The following is a 27,652-nucleotide window of genomic DNA, read 5'->3' as shown; positions in this document are numbered from 1 at the left end:
AGCCTCCACTGCAATATTCGCAATAAAGCAAATTTTGTCCTCCCGTTGCACCTAAGCAATCTCAAGCAAAGGTAAATGAAAAGCTTTTGGCAGCCGAAGAAATATTTCCCTAAATATAAATCCCCTTCTTCACCTATGTTAGACCGAATGCCTTCTGATTTATAAATATTTCACCTCCACTGGTCAAACCTGGCACCGAGACCATATCAATCTAAATATACTCTTATTTCAAGGAATGCACAACCTCTTATTGCCAGCCTCTCTGAAATTACATTCCTATGCGACATTATTAGGATTAACTACCGGGTCTTTACACACAGGGCTCGACAGCGGAATTTTGTTGCTTAGTCAGCGACATAATCGATTTGTAACTATATTAGTTTAGTCGACATTCTCATACCCCTGTCATGAAGGGAACTTTAAAACTAAATCGAAGTATGACACTCATTAATATATATATATATATATATATATATATATATATATATATAATATGGTTTTGCTTTATTATTTTTGATTCTTCATTACTTTTAAACACTATTTGCCGTATCATATGCATAGTATATATATATATATATATATATATATATATATATATATATATATATATATATATATATATATATATATATATATATATATATATTAATAGTATTGTTTCAATAGATGGAACCTATAACCTATTCACATGAAACAAGCACACAGGGGCCATTTACTTGAAATTCAAGCTTCCAAAGAATGTTAGTTTCAACCTCTCATGCACTACAGACCCCACACTGCAGCAGTAACTAAGCCAGTGGTTTTTCATCCCTGGGGGGAGACGCAAACCTGCGTCTCCCTATATATATGATATATATATATATATATATAATATATAGATATATATATATATATATAATATATACTATATAGATATATAGAATAATAATAATATAATATATAGAGATATATATATATATATATATTATATATATATATATATATAGTACTATATAATAATAGTATATATATAGCTATATATATATATACTATAGAAATATATATATATATATATATATATCATATATATATATATATATATATAATATATATATATATATATACGGTCGTGTTGATATATTGATAGTGTTGGGTTCGTCATATACATACATATATACATACATACATACATACATACATACCTACATATATATATATATATATATAGGACTATATAGATATATATATATATATATATATCTGGTTTTGTTGGTATAATGGTTTGCGTGGTGGCATGTCACTCAGCTGTCGCAGGTTTGTGTCTCCCTATATATATATGATATATATATATATTATATATATCTATAATATATACAATATATATATATATATATAAATATATATATATATATATATATATATATATATAAAATACTAAATATATACGGTACTGTTGATATAATGGATATGTTGTGGTTGTCATATACACACACACCACACACACACATATATATATATATATATATATATATTAGCTGGTCTACTGGTAAATGGTTAGTGTTGTGGCATGTCACTCAGGCGGTCACGGGTTAGCGTCTCTCCCAGGGTGATGAAAAATAACAGGTTCTGTATCATGACCAATTATTGCTGCAGTGTGGCGTCTGCAGTGGGAGGTTGAAACCAACATTCATTGGAAGATTGAATTTCAAGTTAATGGCTCTTGTGTGCTTTTTCCATGTGAATAGTTTCCATCTACTGAAATAAAAATAATAATAACAATAAATAATAATATAAAAGTGGATATATATATGTTTGTATGTACGTGTGTTTGTGTTTCAGCATAACTGAAAATCATTGAGTAATTTCAACCAAACTTGGTAGACATATGACTTATCATCAGGGAAAGAATACTGTTTGGGTAAGACATTAGTGGCACCAAAGGGAGGGTGTAGAAGGGGGTGAAATATAAAAATAACCAAAAAATACAGATATTAGTGCCTACTATAATCCATAGTTTTTGAGGTTCCTGAGGTGAATGGTGACACTCCGAATGCCTGCAAGTCCAATTTTAGCCCCGATATAAAGGGAAGATAAGAAGGGGGTGGAACAGGGGTTGCATGTAAAAATAACCAAATATGATAGATATTAGTTTCTAATCCATAGTTTTTGACGTTGCAGAGATGAATAGTGACAGTCCTGGGAAGGCGGTGACATCTAGAATGACCTAAAACAACAAATATTAGTGGCAAAACCATAGTTTTTGAGGTCAATGATATGAACAGTGACACTCCCAGTGACCTTTAAGTCCAAGTTCAGCCCAGTTGGGAGAGATAGTAGTGTCTAATCCATAGTTTATGAGGTTACTGCGATGAATAGTGACACTCTTGATGCCCTAAGTCCAAGTTCAGCCCTGATAGGAAAGAGGGATGAGAAAAATGGGGTGGGAAGGGGGTGACATGTAAAAATAACAAACATTAGTGTCCTATCCATAGTTTTTGAGGTTGCTGAGATGAATAGTGACAGTCCTGATGCCCTTTAAGTTCAAGTCAACTGTGATAGGAAGATGGTGGGAAGGTTGACATGTACAAATAACTGAAAAGGACAAATATTAGTGTCTAATCCATAGTTCTCGAGGTTGCTGAGATGAATAGTGACACTCCTGATGCCCTTTAAGTCCCAGTTCAGCCCTGATAGGAAGGGGGTAAGAATGGGGTGATGTAAAAATAACCAAAAACGACAATGTCTAATCTAATCCATACTTTTTGAGATTGCTGAGATGAATAGTGACACTGCTGATGGCCATTATGTCCAAGTTCAGTCCCAGTAAGAAGGGGCAGTGAGAAGGGGTGGGAAAGGGACGACATCTAAAAATTACCACAAATGACAGATATTAGCATCTGATCCATAGTTTTTGAGGTTGCTCAGATGAACAGTAACACGCCCATTAGCCTTTAAATCCAAATTCAGCCCTGTCAGGAAGAGGGGTGAGAAGGGCTAGGCATGGGGTTTAGTAAAAATAACCAAAAACGACAGATATTAGTGTCTAATCCATAGTTTTCGAGGATGCCAGGAGATGGGAAGAGGTGGGGACCAACTTTCCATAATGGCCAATTCAAAAATCCAAGTTTTTTTTCAAAGGGCCTTGGATAAGGCAAGGGAAGGTTTTTTGTGGGGGGGGGGAAATCCATTAACGGCTTTAAACGATTGAGGGAGGAAATTTTTTTTTTTTTGGACCACGTGTGGGATTTAAAAATGTCCCGTCATCCCAAAAAAGTGGTTCGCCAAGTGGAAACCAATCTCGGAAAAGCTCATTAGGAATCCGTGAAGTTTGAGGGAATTTTGGTCCCAATCGTAAACAGTGCCCGCCATTGGTCCGGGCCACCGATACTCCCACCCTTCGGCTTCAAGGGATCCCAACCAGGGTTTTGACAATAAAATGGGGTCAAAATGGACATATTTTAGTTAGGCCAAGTTCAAAGCCCTGATAAGGAAGGTTTCAAAAAGGTGAGAACTTGTGGGGGAAAATATTACAATGTCAAAAATGCTGGGTAAATGTCAACTGGAGCAACTATTTTCTTTAACAGGAGAGAGAGAGAGAGAGAGAGTTAATCGGTTGTCATTCACTTTTCTCAGCCAGTGCCACGTTGATCAGCTAGTATATATAATGTATATATATATATATATATATATATATATATATATATACCTATTATAATATATAATTATATATATATATACACTATATATATATACATGATTCTGCAAATAGTGTTAACAGTAAAGAAGAATCAAAGATTATAAAGTAAATCACTTCGAATATCCTTTTAGAAATCGAATTTATGGATCGTGGCCTACCTTACATTAGGACGAAATTAAATGCAAAACTACGATGTTGATTCTTAAGCAGCGAGCAAAATAAATCTGCCTGTCCAGTGCTATTTTCATAAAGCTGGTCCTGTCCTTAACAATAATTTATTAGATGCGTCAAGTCAAAGATAAAACACCGTCATTCACTCTCTGCCCTCTTCTATTTTAAGCCTTACTACCAAAGAGATGGAGCGAGTCTTTCCTCCAACGCAAATTCATTAGATCAGCGATGTCAAATTTGCAAAGATAATGAACTACGACCTTGGCCTCTGAAACCTGCCATGTATCGGTTATTGGCTTCGAACCAAACGAAAGAACTCTTTTTAAACTTTCTTGGCATCAAAACGCCTTTAAAACCAAGATCACCGTCTAATCATATTCAGATCAGAAGTGAAACGCGTCATTTGTCGGACTGTCTACTTCCGAATAGTAAAAGACGAGATGTATTAAACCGCGCAGAATCAAACATCAGCATCAACATCAACATTTTTGCTGATCGTCGCGCTTCTAATTCCGTCCGAGTTCCCTGGGTCTCGTGGGGGTGGGTTTGTGTGTACGGAATTGGGGGTGTGTACGAGTGTGTGAGAGAACTCATATTCTCCTCGAGTGTTTTTTTTAGAACTGCTCCCAATCAGCTTGGCAAGGCGGCACACGCACACTCATACACGCATACATACACACACACACACACTCTCTTTAGCTTTTAAACAACGCCCTCACTCGCTATCATTCGGCGGATTGCGCAGTTGGTTTTATTCTCGTCTCTCTCTCTTGCGAATTAAGAAATGAAGGGATGTGTACGCTTAGGCCTTAGGCAGAAAAGACCTGGGTCACGGCTTCTCTCGTTTTCTGTAAAAGAAAACTATTGAGTTGGCTTTGTCTGTCAGTCCGCTACAGAACTTAAACACTGCTGAGGCTAGAGGGCTGCAAATTACTATGGTGATCATTCACCCTCAAGTCATCAACCATACTAAATTGCAGCCCTCTAGCCTCAGAAGTTTTTATTCAATCTAAGGTTAAAGTCAGCCATGATCGTGCGTTAGGCAACGCCATAGGACAGGCCACCACCAGGCTGTGGCTGAAAGTTTCATAGGCCGCAGGTCATACAGCAAACTCAATGACACCGGAGAAACTTCGGCGTATTTTTTGCTTATCTATTTATAAATGCTCCTGGATCATACAAGTAATATCTTAAGAAGTAGTATATGATAGTAGATGTGTCATTTTTTCGACGTAACTTTTCCGGTTCTGTGAACTTGTAAGCCTATATAAATCGACCCCATTTGTCTGAATGACTGACCTGATGTACCATTAACTGACACCGTTGAAAGTTACTGAATTATCTCTATGAAATATAAAGAACTCCGACTAGTAACTTTATAATTAAAGTACAAAGAGACAAAAGTAGTTTGTTTGTTTGTTTGTATGGTGTTTTTACGCTGCACGGAACCAGTGGTTATTCAGTAACGGGACCAACGGCTTTACTTGACTTGCGAACCACGTCGAGAGTGAACTTCCATCACCAGAAATACACATCTCTGACCTAGCAACTTTGGTTGGACTGCAACTTTGAATAAACATCTATTCACCAAAACTAAATATCTAATTCGTCGCTATTCAGGTCAGAATGCTTTTGAGAACACTGGGGATATTCTATTTTTCAGTCATGATTTTACGCAGTGGCTCGCAATCTTTTTATTATCACGCTCCCTCTAAGAGGTTGTCCCTCTCGAGTTGAGTTGAATATAAAATTTAGGCCAAAGGCCAAGCACTGGGACCTATGAGGTCATTCAGTGCTGAAATGGAAATTGACAGTAAAAGGTTTGAAAGGTGTAACAGGAGGAAAACCTCGCAGCTACACTATGGATCAAGTGTTAGGAGAGGAAGGAAAGTAAGATGAAGTAATATGAAAGGAGGTACAGTAAAAGGAACGAAAGGGGTTGCAGCTAGGGGCCGAGGGCATGCTGCAAAGAAACTTAAGTAATGTCTACAGTGCACTGCATGAGGTCCACTGACGGCACTAACACCCTACGGGGGTGGTCCTTCTCTCCACGCCTTCCTTGCATCTGGAAGTAAAATTCCCTCCCAGGGAGCAAAAAGAAAGAAAGAAAGAGAGGGGTGTTTTTATTCTTTTGGGAAAGAATTAGTGAGCTACTTGACTCTGCTTCTTAGCTACTAGATCTTTTATGCATGGCTGAACGCCAGAAAGTGCACCGCGTAGGTTCCTTTCAACATTCAGCCTGTTTCTGCATTTGGTCTTGAGAGCAACGTCCGTGGAAAATGCAGCTTCACAAAGATACGTAGTAGTCAAGGCGATTCTTTTGTCTTTTTTTTTTCACAGACTCCTGAATATTACCTCCTCACTCTTGTTAAGAGAATAACGAATTCGAGAATCTTTTTATTTTTCCCTAGTGCTCGCGCTGTCCCATCCCCCCCTGGAGATTAATGACGATCACCCGTAGGTGCGGCCCTTCATAGTCAAGGGGACAATCGTTTTTATTGTTTTTTAGGCTGAAATATATAAGTAGAATCTACTGGTCATTTTTAAAAGATACATATGAAATTGTAACAGCCACAGTGCCCTCTTAACTTCTCAAATTTTTTTACTCTTTTTTTGGATACGCTTGTTAATACAAAGCCTTGAGCTCCAACTTCAAAGAAATTTGCCTTTTTAAAGAAACGATCATGTTGAGAGCAACTGGACTTTATAAAGTGTGTGAGAGCTCTTAAAAATCTACGCTTAGATTATATTTCTAGGTTTAACAGCAATTGTCTGATTTCTTAATATATGTATATAATATAGCAGTTTTGAACAATCATATTTAGTTTTTATTGCTAAGCATTCAACGGCAATCAGCAGCTTCTGAATGTTCCTCTTTAACTCTAATGAATCCTGTCTTTGCAAGTATAACTTAAAAAAAATTTCGCTTTCCTAAAAATAAATAAATAAATAAATAAATAATTGCTCTTTGCAACTATACCATTAAAAAAAATTATGGCATTCTTCATCACAAAAAATAAACATATGAATAAATAAACAATGTTAGTGACGGTGGCTTCCAATTAAGAGATTGTGAAACCTGCCTCGTTTCTAAATATCCCGGGTCCTTTCTTCTTTTGGCCAAATTTTTAGGATTTCAGAAACAATTCAAGCAACCCACTATATGTCCCCTATCGTTCGGTGCGTCTTTTGGCTACAACGATGAGTCAGCCTGGAGAGAGAGAGAGAGAGAGAGAGAGAGAGAGAGAGAGAGAGAGAGAGAGAGAGAGAGAGAGAGAGAGAGAGAGTCTAAAGTTAGTTTTCTCTGTGAACAGCTATGATCCTATCAATTATTGATGAAATAAACAAATACATTTCTTTTAAATAACCTACGAAGACAAATAACTGACAGAGGTAGCAATTCATAAGCTAATAAAGCCCCCTTAATGATTCAGTCGATGCACGGAGTGCTGACACCTTTAACTGATCCATGTCTGATATAAAAAGGAAAATAATTTTAAATTTCAAATAATATAGACGTATATTTGGCAGTCGAATGATATGACCTTGCCATTCAAATTAATCTTTTTTCACTATTGAAAGGTGAATAGTTATCATGCAATCTAGAAAGAGAGCATTTGAATATGACCTTGGGATATGTCACTCGAAGTGAATATTATGAATTATTTTTTTGTTGCAAATTTCATAGATAGAATGAGGAAGTAAAGCTAAAAGATGGCAATATGATTTTCCTGTCAATGCTGTTCATCTGTTGATGAAGGTTCGAGAACATCTAACTGCTTGAATATCACAAAACTTAATTGGATTTTTAACTTTAGTTTTCATACCCACCACCAAGAACTGGTTACCTAACCGACGTTTGGCAAGAATGCGTGTACGCACGATTCCGTGCTCAAAATTGAACGCGTTTTCATTCATAATGATCGCAGTATCTTTCTATTTCAGTTCAGTCAACATGACAGGGAAAAACGCATGCGCAGTCTGCCAGACAGAGGCCAGGCAGGCCTGTGGTGGTTGTGGAGGCGCTTTCTACTGCAGCAAGGAGCATCAACGCAAACATTGGCCGACTCATAAGCAGGAGTGCCAACCATTCCGAGTTGCTTCTTCTCCGGAGGCTGGACAGTATGCTATACAAAATTTTGGACGTTTAATTCAATGATGTATTTGTATTACTGGCTATGCTAAGGTAATAGTAAACAGGACTGAAGTCACACTCACTTCTAATGAAATGATTTTTACTTCAGCAGATTTCTTGATTCGATACACTGATGTTCACTAATCATTAACAGGGTCCATATGACAATTGAGGAAATATTTCAAACTATGCCCATTTTACAGGTATCTGGTAGCTAACAGGCGACTGAATGCCGGTCAGGTGATACTTAAAGACTCGCCTCTCGCTGTAGGTCCATTATCTAAATCGCAGCCTCAGTGTCTTGGATGCACTGCCGCTATAGAAGACGAGAATTTCTTCAAATGTCCAAAATGTCAATGGCCGCTTTGTTCAGAGCAGTGTTCAAGTAGCCCTCAGCATAAAGACGAATGTTTACTGCTGTCTAAAGACGCAAATGGAGTAGGGGCACCCAAGACACTTGAAGAATCGTCTCGATATGACTTCATTATGATACTTCGATGTCTTTTGACGAGGTCTGCCAACCCTTCTGGATGGCAGATGCTTCTAGACATGGCCAGTCACGCTGAGCAACGTAAAGCTAAAATGGGAGATCTTTACAAAGCTACAATCTGGTACTTGACCAAAGTGCTCGATTTAGACTACGACACTGACGTCCTGCATCAAGTCTACGGTGCTGTCGTCACAAACACCTTGGAAATCAGGAGCGAGAAAGGGGCTCGTATGAGAGCGCTCTACCCAAGAATAAGACTCTTAAACCACTCTTGCATTCCAAACACCCACCTAGCGTGTCATGCCCAAGGTGTCATGGAGGCACGCACAGCTACTGTTGTGGAGTCTGGAGAGCCATTTTTCATCTGCTATACTGGCACAACAATGCCATTTTGGGAAAGACAGAGTTCACTGCGAGATTCGTACTGTTTTGCCTGTGTGTGTGCGCGTTGTGAAGACCCAACCGAGGCTGGGACTCATTTCTCATCCCTGAGGTGTCCAGAGTGCGATGAGCATTATTTAGTGCCATTCAAACAGGGTGAGGACATCGCGTGGAGGTGTGAGAAATGCACATTAGAACAAAGTAACTTGGACGTCAAGGCAAAAGTCGATGAATTCTTGCAACAGCTGGAGGCAGAGAGCATCTTTGTAGGAAGTTCAGTAGACGAACAAGTAACAGGAGCCCTGGAGAAGACCGAAAAGTTATTTCACCGAAATCATTACGTCTGGATGAAGGTAGCACAGTATGCTTTATGGAAGATGAGAAACAGCAACACTCAAGAGACCCTAAATCTCAGAAGAAAAATTTGGACGACTTTACTTCCGCTGTACGAAACTTTCGAGCCTGGTCTGACCAAGAGAAGAGGTGAGGCAATATCTTAAGCGATTCCGTATTGTCAGCCTAATAACCACAACTGTTTTCCTTTCCTCATGACAATCTGACGTTATTCACAATGCTTTTCGTCCCATAGGCTAACTTCTACAGTAAGCGAGGTGCCCGAGGAGTCCTTCAGTGTCAAGAGTGAGAAGCAATGACAAGAAAATGACAGAGTAAGTCTCATTCAAATATTCAAAGCTTCTGGAACAGACACGGAAGTTCACCGGGCTACAGATTCATGACCCTGGTTTTCTTATGTTCAAGTGTTTGGACAGTTTCCTATTTCAGATAACAGGACTTTCTACCCAGGGAATGATTCTCCGAAATGTTCAGCATTTCCAAAACTTCCATGAGACCCTAAGATCCTTTATCGTCTGTTTGATGTAGTTAGCCCCATAAATCCTTTTAGAAAAGATAGCTTGAGAAAAAAGTGTTACGTTAGAATTTTATACTAAGATTAATCATGCCAATCATTTCAAAGTTAATTTTTTCATCTGAATAAACATAAACACACAAACACACACACACACACACACACACACACACACACACACACACACATATATATATATTATATATATATATATATATATATATATATATATATATATATATATATTATTATATTACATCCTCTAATAGGGGGTGGCTTCTGTGTAAAGCAACACAGCAGTCAATACCACATTGTTCTTTTCATCACTAAATGAATAACTAATTCCAAATTCTTTTAACCAAGTCTGCACTTCCACATTTACTTGAAAGAAAGACCTTCAGGTCTAAAATGCCTATGACCTCTGTTCTGCAATTTCTAGGTCTCCTCCATGTCCCTCCTATTAATTTACAAATTGTAGATCATTGTCAACAATCCTCTTTTATTCTTTCAAGTAACCAAAAAACCTCGAATAACACCGATCGATCTTTTCCTATTTTTGAAAGATCTGTATTTTTTACCTTTTCAGTAGCTCAAGCTGCATAAACACTCCACTTCTAAATTTCTCGCACAAATCTTTCAAAACAGTCATGATCTCCACCCTCTTGCCTACTTGAACATCGGTATGCTGTGTTCTCTGTCGTCTTACCCCGCACACAAAATGGTAAGTATTACTCTCATTCCTTAATTCCTCTGAACATATCCTCAACCAGATACACATTACACAACTTGGTTAGTTACCCTGTTACACCCCAAATCATATCAACTCCTCTGTGCTTTCATCAACTCCTGGAACTCCGAACTTTCTGTAACTTGATCATCGGTGAACTGATTTCCTGGAGGAAATCATCCAAAAGTCTGAACAAGCTGCCATTGCATCTCGACCAAATTCTTGCACGATTCTAACCCGTCTCTCTTAAATCCTCCACATTCAACCATTCCTACATACACCATTATCATAGACGCAAGACTGCTCTTTCTTCAGGTTATGGTAGCTCTAATTAACCATGCATGTTATGTAAAGTGGCAATGTACTTCAAGCAGTTCATAGGAATCTGGCCTAACGTATTCACTAACTAAAATAAAGATAATGATGGACTTGAAGTCGGTGTTTAAGCATTGACAAGTGACATTTGCAGGAAACACACTTTTCATTTCTACTACAGTAGATGATAATAATAATAAAGATTTTGTTTTCATTCAGTGTTCACCTATTCACCGAGTCAATCGGCGTCCGTCAATGCTCAGAAATTCTCATGGTTATCATTCCTAACATAGACATACCAAGGACACTGGATATACAATTGCATAGCAGTCAGTTCTTACAAACTGTCCGTTTGTGGAACAAAAAGCATATGTATTTCAGGTGGAGATAGCAACCAGATGAAGTGAAAAATAACAAGCAAAACGTTGTAAATAATAATACTAGAATTTGGATGACTGACCTACACTATGTGAATGAACATGGCGATAATAAGGTGAGACTGGTGTAAATTCCTGACACGTCAAACGGTTTCAGGTAAACTGCAGTCAAAGGCACTATATATATATATATATATATATATATATATATATATATATATATATATATATATATATATATATATATATATACTATAATATATATATACTATATATATATATATATATACAACATACATACAATGCTGTGCTTAACTAGTATTTCACTATTTGCAGGAATGTCCTTAATGGAGACAGCAAAGGCCTTCTTTGATTCAGCAATGAATGAAGTCACAAGTGACGGAGTAACGAAGACAGCGCAGCTGCAGAAAGCAGTGAACTACTACCAGGAAGCGGCTAACATCCTGGGCATCGAGCCGGCAGAGTCTATGGAATCTACCCTGGCTCTCAGGGCACGAGCGAGCAAAGCCGAGGCAGAAAAGATGTTGGCACAGATACATTCTGGAAATATCCGTGCAGAGTGAGTAAAAGAAAACAATAAAAATTCTCGACTGTGATTTCATTGATGCTTAGCCTGTGTTACTGATGACGGCTTAACATCCCTAGCACAAACTTTTGGGCAATTTTGTCACCCGCGCAGAGGGGAATGACAGCTCTTTAACTCCGGGAAGCAAGAGCTGTGTCGTCTCTACGTGGGTACAAAAAGTATTTAAGAGACACAAACTTCGCTGTTATTTATTTACCTCGCCCACCCTGTCAAGTGACCTGCATTACCTATTTATCCAGTGCTTCCAATCAGCGTCCTTCATTATCTACCTATCTATTAGCGGGGATACTGCGAACGTGAAAACTGCCTTAGTCAAAGCACTTCATGTTATTTGTCTGTTAGGAAATAGTAGTGCTGTGATATAGTTCGCTTTTGATGCGAACTGACATCCTACTCGAGTGATCTGCAAGTAGGATTGGAAAACATTCTTGACGACTGCCATTTAGTAAACTCAATTCGGTATATTAACGCTTGCTGGTCACCATATGTATAGGCTTCGTCCTTCTGTGACAGAGGATTTTTAACATCTATCGTGTAGACTTCTCCTGAATGATTTAACCTACAGAAACTGTGGCGGTTTTCACGCTCTTGTATCCAGTGATATTCCAGCAGTCCGATTATAACATATTCTATAATCATCTTCAGCACATTCGTGAACTGGAATTCTTCGGATGATTTCCACTGACATCAAGCACAAGAGGAAAAGCGGTCTTTAGTCATCCTGGAATAGTAGTCCATCTTAGAGCAGACTGCAGACCGAAGTTCTTCGGTCACTTAGATACACTGACCTGTTCTTTGGAATAGTGACACTTCGGTGCATGGAAAATGAGGACGCAACAAAAAAAATCGCTTTATTTACTCACTGCCTGCAATGCCAACAAATGCTTACTAAGGCTTATACTTGTTCCTAGAACCCTAACATAGAAAATGTAATGTTAAGGAAAGAAGTGAGAATATTTGCAATGGATCTCTGCTTTCTAGTTAGTGTCATAGCTTTTAATTCCATAAAGTATTTGCTTATCAGTGTGTCACGTTAAGAACATTGGCTAATTGGAAATGATCTTCGTCCACAGACTACAGGTAGTATTTTGATTTTATCTATGCAAATTCTAATTCTGGAATGGTAGACTTGGGAATTTCAGATGAATTGGTAGGAGTGTCAAATGGAGGATACTTATCGAATATCGAATGATATCGATTCACCTTTCAATTCGTCTGCATTTTATCGTAGTTAGTATCATGTTTTCACTTACTATTTCGTTATCCTGTTTACCAAGCTTTCTCAGTTATCTAATGTACTCATTGATTTCTCCATGTCAGGTTCTACTCAAGTTGCTTCACAATAATAATAATAATAATAATAATAATAATAATAATAATAATAATAATAATAATATAATAACTAATACTAATAATAATAATAATAATAATAATAATAATAATAATAATAATAATAATAATAAAAATAATAATTGTAATGAAAAACGTCAAGTATAATGAACAATGCTAGAAACGTTACACGATTCTTTCTTCATCACGTTCACCAGTATTTGATATTCCTTTATATTAGTAATAAGAGATAATATAAAAAAAAAGGAGACTTTGATCTTTTCTCGCATACTTTAATTCTTGGCTGATTTTGACACTTCCAAGACTTTACGTGAATAACATTTGTAACGCTACTTGACTACAAATTTATAAAAGAATTACGACTCACATAAGCCTTTCTTTTCTCTTTTTCCTTTTACTAAATAACAAGGACAAGTCCTTGATTTATTTAAAAAAAATGTGAATAACCCGCTTACACTTTTAAAATTAACAACCAAGTTAAACCAGAGGTTTCTTAGAAATACGGTTTTTAACTTGGAACTAATATCTTAAGAGGTGTACGCATATGTATGTTAATATATATATATATATATTATATATATATATATATATATATATATTATATATATATATATATATATATATATATTTATATATATATGTGTATAAATAATTATATATATTGTATGTAATATATATATATTGTATATATATAGGTATAAATATATATATATATTTTATATATATATATATATAATATATGATATATATATATATATATATATACATATATATATATATATATATATATATATATATATATAAATATATATATATATATAATATATTCGAAATGACCCGATGACGTCAAGAAATAAGACAACAATTTCTCTTATCAAATATTAAGTTGAACTAAAACGCATTTCCTATTGAATGTGAGCCGCAAAATGTTATATTATCAACTGTAATACTAAACAGCTAACGTTCTAGGTAAGTAATAAGTAGCATTAAATCCAACAAGTGAAAAAAATATCAATCGCCCGGCAAATATCATTAACTGATCTATCTTTGTTTGAATTTCGCACACAAATACAAAATGTTGGATGGAGCGAAGGGACGTTTCAACTTTCAGAACGATGATGATTTCTGTTAAAATGTGATATGACAATTCATCAATAAAGGGGTGGGAAGGGGTATGCAGAAAATACCGTCAATACTTGAAAGTAAAGCAAAGTAAAATATCTGTCTCATTAAACCATCTCTATATCATTCTTCTTTTGAAGTAGGTATGGTATGACTACTACCTTTATACTATCACAGGGGAATTACACATGAACAACGACAACCCAATATTATCAAGAGAATTGGAAGATTGACAAAAATTTCAACATTTTTATGAAAATAACGTGATTTTGGTAAAAAGCGCTTACGAAATGCGAATGACTTTGATTTTTAAGGACCCGGAACTGATTTTGTTGATAATGTATATTGGGATTTATAGAATCATAACTTGAAAATTCTTGAAGGCCAAGAGAAGCAAGATCAGCGAAAATGTAACATTTCCGTGAGAAGGCAGGCTGCCTACTTCAAGGAAATTCCTTGGCTAACTGAATATTTTCAAGTCGCAATTTATTTCATTGATGAATTGTTTGTCAATGTTCATTTTTGTAAGTATTACAGCGAATAACCAACAAAACGCAGCGCACAGTATAGTGTAAGAGCATTACGCTCGAACTATAATGTCACCTTGTTTAGAAACAGCTTTGAACATGAAACTGGATTCCCGTATTTACATGAGATTCTGCAACATTGTAACATACCCTGTATGTTCTGAGTTGAACGGATCACTGCAAAAATTCTTTTAAAAAATCACCATGAGAATAACACTAGGATGATTTTAAAATACTGGCAAGGTACGAGTCAAATATTCTCTCCCAAAGGGGTTTCATTAACAGTGTTCCATTGCTGTAGCTGTTTTAGTTCTTTCAGCGTAAGAAAACCCATTGTAATTTTATAACGAATTAAAAGTCGACTGTCTGTAACAGTGTTGGTATCACAAAACAGGGCTGAACCTAAGAATTTTTTAGAGAGTGGGCACTGGACTTCTTTTTTTTCTATTTTACTAAGTCATCGTATATAATTCTACACGTACTTCTTCAGCTTTATGTCTAATTCATCAATTCATACATAATCAAATTGTTATTTAAAATAAAACACTTTTTATTCCATATTGTCATGATTTCTTTAAGCTACAGCAACAAATAGTTTGACAAAATCTATCTTTTTCAAGAAGTAGACCTTTAGGGCGAAATGAATTTAGTGGATGATCAATTTCTTTATGTAGGTGGGTAGTCGCCCACCCAGTTTACATCTTACGTTTAGGCCTGTCACAAAAGACTATAACGAACCAAATCTGGAATGCTTCTCACTCTTGACATTTTCAATTGTAAAAGTGCATGACAAACGACAAATAATTTGGCGACCCCATGTCCCAGTCCAATTATAAATTTTCAAAAATACATTACAAACTAATGATAGTAAAGTTCGCAAATACTTTGACCTTAAGTCTTTTTATCACAAAACACACGAATTGAATTACTTGCCCTAAATCTATTTATAATGCATTGGTGAACAGGATAGAATATAGAATTTAGGCCAAGGCTAAGTACTGGGACCTATGAAGTTCTTAAGCGTTGAAAGGGAAATTGGAAGTAAGGAGGTTTGAAAGCTGAAAGGGGGAAGGACCTCACAACCTCACACTATGGAACAATTGTTAAGGGAGGTGGAAAATGACAGGGCATATAAACAGTATCGGACCCTAAATGTCATATCACCAGACCAGTTAAAGCAAATTAAATGTTTCAAACCAGGAATATTCAGTTTAACTTGAGATGAAAACTGTCACTGTGGCAGACGAAACAATGGCACAAGCTTGCCCGATAAATATAATTATATAAATCTGTCAGTGCAAGAGACGCCAACACGAGGGCCAGAATATAATTCGGCGGGGTTAGCGCTCCAGTTTTCAGTATCAGGAAACCTGCTGTCTTTTGCATATTAACTGAGATATACTCTAATATAACCAATCAATCAATAATTTCGAGAGATATGTAGTATTGTTTTACAGAAATCCTCAAACGATTCATAAGAATTTAGCAAACAAAAATGGGCGAGCAACTTTCTCTGATTTTAATCCTTGATCAACGCAAAAAAAAATTACAGGATTATGCTATAGTTTTACAATTACTGCCTCAGCTTTCAGTGGTTAATTATCCCAATATTGTGTTAGGAAAAGGAGGAAAACGAAAGAATATATTCATATGTTAAGCAATATATTGTTTTTATGAAAAAAAAAGAAATAGTTTTACAATTTCACAGTTACGAGATGAATAGAGAATATCTTAGTTATGATGAAAAGTCCCCAAAACTAATTCATAGTATCAGTACTTAACGAGTGTCTAGGTATGGTTGATAATACTCATAAGTATCTTAACATTTAACACTTCCACAAAGCGTCTTCTTAAAACCTATGTAGTCACTGACTTCGTTCGTACTTTCCTAATAGGCGTCATTGCAGATGCTGGGGAGAAAGAAAGAGCTCGACATGAAGCCTAATTCTGCTGTCTCTAACGACCACCCTTGAATATCTCCAAAAACTTTCCTGAAGGGAACATTTTAATCTCTGTGATAAAAAATTAATTAATTAGTCTCTTTGGAAAAAATCTTGTCTTGTACAATATCTTTTTTGAATAAATGTAAAACAAGACTAAGGGAAATTCATGATGAGAACATCTTATAAAATAATGAGCCTGAATGAATGCCTTGTTCACATACTGGCTTAAATTTGCTTTGGGATACTCATGGAATAATTCCATTTAGGATAAACTCAGAGCTAAAGAAAATTGGTGGAGAAAAGAAGACAAAACCATTGTTCTTTAAGATTGATAAGTTTAAATAGATAAGTTGAAAAAGAGATATCCTTCTTGAGAATAAGTAAAAAACTGATTTCGAACTGATGACCTACCAAAAGCGCCAGAATCTTCAGTTATATATTTAGTGAAGCCATTCCTCATGAGTCCCACTCATCCGCAAATCATATCTTTTTATTCTTCATCGGTCTAGTGATTATACAACAGATATAGCTATTATAAGCAATGTCATCATTCTCACAGACATCAACAAGACTAAAACATAAGAAAACAGGAGGCAATCTAATATGAAAATTATATTCAAAACTAATTCAACGCTAGTGATTCACTTGTTATGACTAGACTAACCATGGAACCAAAAGTAGTCTTCTATATTTTGAAGAGATAGCCATATTTTCACCACATTACAAATATCATATTTAGAGAAGATTCCGGCAGTATGAAAATTCCCTGAAAAAAAACTGCCCAAGACATTTAAATACCAAATTAATTATATTTATTATTGGTCGATTTATTTTCTTCGAAAAAATGAAAAATTGTACCCCCAAGACACTTACAAAATCTCAGTTAAAGGTTGTTATCCAAATAACAGCCATTTTTTAAACAGCATCAGAGGAATGTCAAGAAGATTAATAACTGCCCGAAGGTCATAACACAAAACATTTCTCGACCGTCTGACAAAGCCAACACGGGAGACGTCCCATCATGTCAAAACAAAAATGAATTAATAAAAACAAAAGAAAAAACAAGAAGTGCATAGCTTAGTATAATTTGTTTACATGACGTATATTAATACCCTAGCTTTCAGGTAGAATATAAATGACATTCCCACGAAAACATGAGTGTCTCATTAAAATATCAACCCTTCAAGACAGATCTCAATGGAAAATATAAACATAAAAAGGTTCTTCATGCATTGTTTACTTCAGGAGTCTAAGAGGGCCAGATATTTAAGCAGTTGGAACGTCAACAGGGTCGGATGGAAAGACATTTGCCCTGACGACTAAATCTAGAAAAGATAAAGCCACTAATAGATGAACATACAAAAGATGTGACATCACTGTCATAAAGATAATTTACTGAAGTTCCCTAAAGAGAGAGGCATAGAGAGAGAGACAGAGAGAAAGAGACTGAGATGATGCTACGTTACAGGGCAAAAAAGACAAAGATGCCTATAGGGTTATTTTTCACTTTTTTATTACAAACGGCTTCGCAAATGTAAAAAAATAATCTACATTTCACGGCTTATTAGCCGATGGAATAACCGTTCATTAAAAAAAAAAAAAAAAAAAAAAAAAAAAAAAAAAAAAAAAGACGAAGAGGCGAGATTAGAACTCTGTTCCTTTGCCTGCTAGTCATACACTCTGCCTACTCGGCCACTCACCAACTTTACCACTTATCATCGCGAAAGAAGTACACTACAAAAGGTTGGCTGGTTTCTTACGTTTAAATGTAAATTTCTAAGAGGTTTCCTTACATTCACTTCATTATTTTTATGCCCTGGAAGCACTGTACACACACACACACACACACACACACACACACACACACACACACATATATATATATAAATATATATATATATATATATATATATATATATATATATATATATATTTCTACGTATATATATATATATATATATATATATATATATATATATATATATTATATATATATATATTTGCCGATTCACTCCATGATTTAAGTTTTTTACATAAAATAATCAGGCAACACATGAACAATACCATTCAGTCACATTTATAATGGGGTAATATTTCTTTCACTGCCTCAAAACATTTCGTTCAACTCTTGAAAACATTTTAAAGATTATTATCTTAACGACTCTCAATTCATATAACTTTATATAGAACTAAAAACTTAAAAGAATTTTCTCATTTACTCACGGATATAAAAAAAATCTTCTCCCCATTTTTTGCAAAAAATGCTTGTCTTCGAGATTTCACTGCTTTAGATAGTGATATTTTTCTCAGTGACTGACTGAACACCTCAATATTTAGATGCTGACTCATATGTCATGAGAGAGAGAGAGAGAGAGAGAGAGAGAGAGAGAGAGAGAGAGAGAGAGAGAGAGAATCTTATCTCTTTGAAGGCAAAAATGAAAAAACACAAAAGATGCCTGTATGATTATTATATTTTCAAAATAAAAAACCAATAGGCAAACGTAAAAGAGAAAAAATTAAAAATAATATAAAAAAAGATTCATCGTCATTTCACTACTTACCAGGATAAGACCGAACCGCTAACTTGTAAAATACACCTCTTTTACTGAATGGAAACACGGGATTCGATCTCCTGTCCTCTGATTGCTAACTGCACGCAATGCTCACTCAGCCATTCACAAAAGCCTTGGCCATTACAGCGCAAAAGACGTACAGTACAATAATATACTAACTTTAAATTCACTTCATTCATTTAATAGTCAGTAACCATTGTAAAAATAGATATATTATTGTTGATTCATTTCCATGATTTAACCGTTTTTTATACTAAATAACTGAGACACATGTGAACAACCTCATTCCAATATTTATAGATAGTGCAATAACGCAAAATTGCTCCTGCCTCATCAAATCACTCCTTTTTTTAACCATTATTCATTCTAAAGATTAGCTTAACCATTTTCTGTTCCTTTAACGCTAAATATAACTTATATAAAAAATAGAGCGCTCTCATTCACTTATTGATAAGAAAAACTAAGTAATTTTCCCCATATTTTTCAACTTTTTTTAAAACTTGTTTATGAAATTTAACCACTTTTGATTGTGACATTTTCATTAGTGACTGAATACCTGGCAATATTTGGCTTCTGACTCATATATGAGAGAGAGAGAGAGAGAGAGAGAGAGAGAGAGAGAGAGAGAGAGAGAGAGAGAGAGAGAGAGAGAGAGATTATTTTCATTAGGTTGAGCAAAACCGTTTTGATAGTAAATCAGCACACCTCCCTTAAATTCCTGAGTAGTTAAAGGAACACTGAACCATATGCTAGTATTCGAAAATATAGACACAACCATCGTTTACTTATCTCTTGACAGGCAACTATCGTTGGACCCCACCACATCAAAGCTCAATAAACCTTCTAAACTGATATTTTTATTCATAAGGTATGGCCCTACTATACCCAATGCGGTATGTACAAGGAAAGTAAGGCCTAAACAAATTTAAGCGTTTTCAGAAAATTTCAATTTACAGATAATGGTTGCGAGTAACTCGCGCTAACTGCGTGGTAGAAAATTCAAGAGAACGGATGCTGTCGTTAGCTGATATGAGGTTATAAGAATAAAGATTATAAAAGACATTCATCATTCGTAAAAGACAAGATTCGATCTCAAACCCAGCCATTACTTCCTCAAAACACTTTCCACTTGCCTACGACCACAACTTGAATTCCGTCACCTCACACAAGACGTGACTTGTACCCATAATCATCCACAAAAACTAGTTCTTACAGGAGCTTGCGAATATGCCATCCGTGAAGCTTAAATCCCAGCCATCAATTCTAAATTTCCGGTAGTTACGTTGATCCCCATCATATCTCATCGCACCATCCATGGATCCAATGGCGAACGTTGATGTTAGCTAGTTTAAGGGGGGCACTCGCGAAGAATATGGGCGATGGTTTGTGGGCCTTTTCCACATGGACAGACTGCTCTTCGACCTGTACCTGTTCCCCACTTAACAAGGTTGTCGCCAGTCTTGGCGACCTTAGCCTGGGAGGGTGAAGGTAATGTTTATTGACTGGCTCCCCTCTCTCTCTCTGTATATATATATATATATATATATATATATATATATATATATATATATATATATATATATATGTATATATATATATATATATATATGTATGTTATTCGTGCGAAACCTGACAGAGACGAATATAATCAGACCTATACTTCAGTATGTATAACATCCCACATAGCTAAAATGATCAGCGATGAATGGAAATACGTAATTGAAATTCGTAAAAATATGCACCATTAGGGTGCAAAACATGAGGGAACTCCCAATAACAAGGCAGCAATCTCAGTCAAAGTGCATAATACAGTTTTTAGTGGCAGGCGAACTGCGGTAACGAGGCCCTTTTAATTTAGGAAGGTAGAACCTCATAAAACTGAAGACAGGAATAGAACCTGATAAAAAAAAAAAAAACTATACGTAGTTATCATGACGTCTTTATATCCTAGATTGGTAGAAATTCACTCGTCAAAAGTTATCGTTAGACTCATCAGAACGCCAGGATTCGATCTCCCAACCTCTGAATATTACTATTCTGCCCTGACACTTGGCCATGCCAACCATTTTGCCCCGTTGCCCTAACGCACTAAAGGATCCTCCACACAGGCTGATATTCTACTTTCACATTAATTTACCTCATTCATGCCAACATTATCTATCAACTTTCTGTTTTAATATCTGAAAAATAAGGGAAACTTTTTCATATAGTAATATATATATATATATATATATATATATATATATATATATATATATATATATATATATCTTGGTCTTCTCTTTTTGGAAGTACCTACGGCAAAAAGCATAATTTCAAACCAAACCCATGAAGAAAAAATTTCCATCGCATCTTTGATTTCTTTTTAAACATTTTTGAACCGAGAACTCGGCTACAGTAACAATGTTTCGGATAAGGGTTCCTAACAAGGTAACGGATTATTGGTCATTCTTCAGCAAATATTATTTTTGTTAAATCTTTCCTTGTTTACCCAAAACTGTGTCTAAACTTTACAAGAAACCACTAATTTTACGGAATGTCAAACTAACATGTTAAATACGACAAAGCCATAATCCAGATTACTCATTTTATTTGTGATGTATCATTAAATGGTATCCATATGAAACCGTTTTCAAAATATTTAAAGCCAAGTTTGTTCAGAATACAATAGCAGATCTGTTATTAAGCTAGCGTTAATACAGACTTACGTACAGAGTATTTAGCAAAATTATAACCTATACTTGAACAGCGGCAATTAAGATACTATTATTATAAAAAAAAAAATTATTTCCTGTTCTACAAAAAGTCCGGGATTCGATATTGTTTCCTTGGCTTGCGAGACACGAGCCTTTGCCACTCAGCCAAGAGTACTACGCGAATACACTCTCACCTCAAAAGACATACAGCTCTGGCGAGCATCCCACAGTCACTCGAGTTTACTTTATCTTTTCAGCTTTTTGAAGATTTGGTTATGTTACCGAGATGACTTCTCTACACTTCACTTAATCTGTTTTCATCACACAGGAAATGAAAGAAAGACGCCAAAAGACAATATTATATATATATTTTAGACTAATCTAAACGCTTTCTTCACAGTACTGCAAACGCTTGGCTCACAGTTCTTAAGTAAGTTTGTTTATAAGATTACTTTTTTTACTTTATTCATTAATCCAATTACATCGTGGTTTTAAATGAAAAAATGTGTTAAAATGCGTATCAAGTGCCTTTCTAGTGTTTCAAAAAAGAAATTCTTTTAGAAGAATTTATGCATTAACAAGTAAATGGTTCGCGGCTAAAATTAATACCTATGTTGGAAATTTCTCTTTTCTCTTATAACGCAGAGAGAGAGAGAGAGAGAGAGAGAGAGAGAGAGAGAGAGAGAGAGAGAGAGAGAGAGAGAGAGAGAGAGAGTCTGCGTTTGTGGAATCTGAGAATCCTCTTCAATTTTTAACATCGGGCCAATGCTCTATAATAATTCTTCATTTCCCATTTTTATAAGGTTTTTTACAGTTTTCATGGGAAACTGTAATCAGAATGTTGCGAATGAAATAAATAAACAGTCCATCCCAGCCAGGATTCGAACCTGGGTCAGGGCAGGAAGTAGCTAAAACCTAGGCCAATGTGCTATTACGAAGCATAAAATTGTATTTAAACTCACTGGCGTATTTTGTGTGCCAAACTACGATAATAGTTTACTTAAACAGAATGAGGCAATATCTCAACTAATAAAGATATATATATATATATATATATATATATATATATATATATATATACATACATATATATGTGTATATATATATATATATATATATATATATATATATATATATATATATATATTCACACACACACATACACACACACACACATATATATATATGTATATATATATATATATATATATATATATATATATATATATTGATGTATGATATACATATGTATGTAATTTATGCATACACAAACGTATATTGTATCTACATAAAATAATTTTATATATATATATATATATATATATATATATATATATATTATATATATATTATAGTGTACATGTATGCAACAGCTAATGTTAATTCAATCACGTCACAAAGCATAGCATAAAGTCGGATAAATAACGAAGAATTTCAAAGACATCTGCTTGGGACATGACTGAGTTCGATCAAACTAGCCCCTTTTGCCAACAAACTGCCCTATCCACTCAGGCATGGTCACAATATCAGATTGACTTCAAAATAAAAGACCAGAAATAATTTTCCACAAACATTTTCGGCAGGCGTTCAACTCCCCAGTCCCCAGTACAAACTGCATGTTAGGTACTACTGTCTTGTGGGATAAGTATTTATTCTCCTGAGAATACCTGAGCTCTCCAGCTTTTTACATTAATTTGCATATCTTCTTCTCCTCTACTTTCAGGTGAAGCCCAGGTGTGCACATATAAGCTTTATAATATTTGGATGAATTATTTCTGAGGATGTTGCTTTTCCTGACTTCCCGTTCATATATTCTGAACATTTATTGTACATTAAGCTAGTTCATAGTGCTTCTCCTCAAATATACTGGTATTTGTTTTTTCTTAATGCTCCACACTTCAAACTCCCTCGCTCCTTCATGAAGAGAGAGAGAGAGAGAGAGAGAGAGAGAGAGAGAGAGAGAGAGAGAGAGAGAGAGATTGTCCTAATCATTTATGCATTTCCAAAGATCTCTCGAGAAATGCAGCATTCCCAATTTCCTCATGAGTCGAAATCTGTCTTCAAAACGATCCCATCATTTGTAAAGACATGACCCTTTGTGCTTTAGCGAGTTCATTAGTTTCGACAAACCGCAATTAAATTGAGAAACGTATGGGTTCATTTATGTATGAAAATATGTCGACCGAATTATTTCACTTTTGTCCCAGAAACACCTGCTGGTGATGGGTTGAACTTTCTGCAAAATCATTCACCCAACTTTAACGGATTTGGGTGGAAGCATTAAATCAGACTCATAAAGATCAATACTTTACTTTGGTTGAATATTTTGTATTCAGTAGCTTGTGTAGAGTGACTTTCGAGAACTAGTGATTTCTTCCTAGACTGAGACAAACTAAAAATCAATCAACGGTAGCGAAAGAAATTTGCATCGAAATGCGTCATTCCAATTTAGTTGTCAAATGAAACGTTCGATTATTTGTGTACATCGCGATAACGTCTCTAATGACAATATTCATACAATTTGAAGAGTGTGCGAATCATGTTTGAACACCAGTATATTTAATTCATGATACTGAATTTTTATGGACGAATGGTACTCCTGTTAACGTATATCTGTTATATTTTAAAATCAAACCCCGCAATTTCAAAAATGCACATTCACACGCACGCGCATATCTACAAGATATAATCGTGAGAGGATTTGCTCGCTATGACCCCTAATAAGTGTCGTTTAGGATTTAGAGCGGGCCCTTACTGACGCCATACCTGATAACGAGGAACGGTTTCTTGTAGCAAAGAAAACGCACAGATGGCCAGCGACGTATATTAATTTTAAGAGCTCAAAAGCGAACTGTGAATCACCCCAACCAAACTACATCTGTCACGCTACCAATGAACTAAAGATAGCCTCTGCAGACCATCAGAAGGCAGGGAGCCATCTTGAAACATTTTGTCACGAACCGGAACAGAAGAAGCTCTGGTGTGGGAAGTTATCACTAACTGATTACTCAGTGTCATAGACGTGCAAGCATCGTACATTAATAGGTACCAACGAGAGAGAACAAGAGCTACGTCCTCTAATATAAAGCAAGACAGCAGAGATGCAAGATCTCACTACATATAGGAGATTCACATCAGCCGTGCATTTGATGTCTAGGCCAGTCCCTTAGGACGCTCCTGATTTAGAGAGTTCACATAGGGAGGATGTATGTTCCACCTCTCCTGGGGTATACTTTTGAAAGATGTATCCCTCAGGAGAGGTGGAACATACATCCTGCCTATGTGAACTCTCTCGAGAGACCGAGAGTTTCCAATCCTGTGACTGGCTTATCAACAGCCAATCAGGAGCGTCGTAGGGGACTAGCCTAGACATCAATGCACGGCTGAAGTGAATTTACTATAGTAATGACGCCACTGCTAACAGGACAAGGAGGGAAGCGTAAACGAAAGCCAGGACTTCCACTGGGCAAATACCTTGACAAGGATACAGTGATGGACTCCTTGGATAAACATCATCTACTTTGTGTCCTCTTTCACAGTGGCAATAAAAAAAAGCTATCCTGTTTATACAATAAATATACAGATATATTTACGGCCACGCAAAAAAGGTAAATAAAGACACCAGAAGACTAAAGCTAGCCATACACCTGCAGATTTGATCGCTCAGTTTCAGCAGATTTGATCGCTACGGACCAAATCTCCTAAATATCTGCCTGTGTATGGGGCGATAAAGATAAAACCTCGCACATCAAATCGCTCATTTTGATCTTCCATCATGTTGGAAGTTTTTACCCCCGTACAGATTTTATCGCTGAGTCTATGGATAAATGCGAGAGTTCTTTCCTTCCACAGGTTGAATAGTCATATACTGGTCACGTAGGGCATGCCATAAAGCTCTGCAGGTTTCAGGTATGATGTTCCTAGAGACTGTGCAGAAATAGCAGTTGAAAATTTAAGATCCTCCAAAGACCTCCCAGTTGCCAGGAATCTCAAGGTTGCTATTAATCTTTGTTCGGAACTGATTGCCTTTCTGAGCATCGTATCCTGCTTTTGTATGAAGGGGGCAATAGTGGCATGTATTTCTTGGAATACCTCATCTGACATTCGCAAATAATTTCTAAAATCATCTGGGTTATTTTCTTTCAATTCTTTTAGAAGTGTCATATGAGAAAATTCATCTCTTCTTTGAAGCCATTTCTTTGTCCAACACGATCGTTTCCGTTTTCTGGACTTCATAGCACTACATATCACCAAGGTTGCTAATGCTTTTTTCTTATCGTCCATGACTTTTCTGGTTGGTTTGCCCACGTACGCCTGCCATGACTGCTGAACACACACTGGAGGTGGAGTTGGATATCTCAAGGTATATAGAATAAGGGGATATCTGAGCGATTTAGTCTGCGCAGTTAGTGGCGAGTAGAGCGGCAGATTTCATCTCTCGCATTCCATATCTGTTGGTCATGAGCGATCAAATCTGCAGGTGTATGGCTAGCTTAAGAAACAGATGAGTTACACCCCACGGCCTGGTAAAAAAGAACCTGGATGTTCGTATGTCAAAATGGATTTTGAGGAATTTCATACTTTGAACAGGAACACGCTCGATATAAATAAGAACAGGATTTACCTGTCAGGGCAGAAAAGGTAGTATTTGATCTCACACTCCAACTTCTGCTCACCTTATCGTCAAAGAAATTTCCTAAAGTAGAAAAAAAACAACCTTTGATCACATACTCTCTAGCTTTCACAATTGCATCCACAAATGTAAGATGATGTGCCCAGAAAAAGGAAGGCACGTTGAAATTTCACATCTTTTTACTTTAACAGACTTCTTCGCCAAGTTAACCAAATGTCTTCTTCCCAGCTTGTTCCCATTTTTATATGGGGTCGCCGTTTCGGATGAGCCGTTTCCATCCATTTCTATCTTGTGCTTCTGCCTCATCAATTCCCTTCTCATTTAAGTCTCCTCTCACACAGTCCTTCCATCTCTTTCTTGGTCTCCCTCTTTTTCTTCTTCCTTGCACCTCCACCCCCATAGTATGTCTCCCAGCGTGGTCCTCATCTCTCCTCAACAGGTGTCCATACCATCTCAGCCTCCCCTCCTGCACTTTCTTTGATACTTCCACCACCTTAGTTGACCCCCTTATGTAGTCATTTCTGATCCTATCCACTCTTGTTACCCCAGACATCCACCTAAGCATTCTCATTTCTGCCACATCCATCTTCTTCTGCTCTGCTTTTCTCATGCTGGCTGTTTCCGTACCATACAGCATTGCTGTTCTTACCACCGTCTTGTGAAATCTTCCTTTTAACCTAAGCGGCACTCTTTTGTCACAAAGAACTCCTGAGGCCGCTCTCCAGTTGTTCCAGCCATGCTGTACCCGATGTTTTACTTCTTCTTCCATACTTCCTCCAGCGTTAACAAAAGATCCCAAATACTTAAACTTATCAACTCTCCTTATTTGCTCTCCACCAAGCTGAATACTTTACTCTATCATCCCCCTCAGTGGTGGTACACATATATTCTGTCTTGGATCTACTTATTCTCATTCCTCTGTCCTCCAGTACTTGTCTCCATCTTTCCAATTTCACTTCCAGATCCTCCCTGCTCTCTGCACAGAACAATATCATCCGCATACAATATGTTCCATGGTACTGTCTCCCTTACTTCCTCTATTATAACATCCATCACTATGT

General features: G+C 36.2%; 2 protein-coding genes across 5 annotated transcripts in view; one reads left to right on the top strand and one right to left on the bottom strand.

Annotated features, from left to right (window-relative positions):
• Window positions 1-27,652, bottom strand: part of LOC135215270 (organic solute transporter subunit alpha-like) — a 146,991-nt gene that overhangs the window by 50,682 nt on the left and 68,657 nt on the right. The gene's annotated exons all lie outside the window — the stretch shown is intronic.
• The window catches only part of LOC135215269 (uncharacterized), a 60,734-nt gene that overhangs the window by 14,368 nt on the left and 18,714 nt on the right, over window positions 1-27,652 (top strand). For both annotated transcript variants that reach the window (XM_064249810.1, XM_064249811.1), the window contains exons 3-5: window positions 7,793-7,969; window positions 8,186-9,336; window positions 11,477-11,720. In XM_064249810.1, coding sequence (XP_064105880.1) covers window positions 7,803-7,969; window positions 8,186-9,336; window positions 11,477-11,720 — 1,562 coding nt within the window. In that variant the 5' untranslated portion in view covers window positions 7,793-7,802. The remainder of the gene's footprint in view (window positions 1-7,792; window positions 7,970-8,185; window positions 9,337-11,476; window positions 11,721-27,652) is intronic.

This window comes from Macrobrachium nipponense, chromosome 5 (genome assembly GCF_015104395.2).
Source record: "Macrobrachium nipponense isolate FS-2020 chromosome 5, ASM1510439v2, whole genome shotgun sequence".
In the NCBI taxonomy this organism is placed as follows: domain Eukaryota; kingdom Metazoa; phylum Arthropoda; class Malacostraca; order Decapoda; family Palaemonidae; genus Macrobrachium; species Macrobrachium nipponense.
The sequence above is the reverse complement of the archived record's forward strand: the minus strand, read 5'-3'. Positions and strand labels throughout refer to the sequence as shown.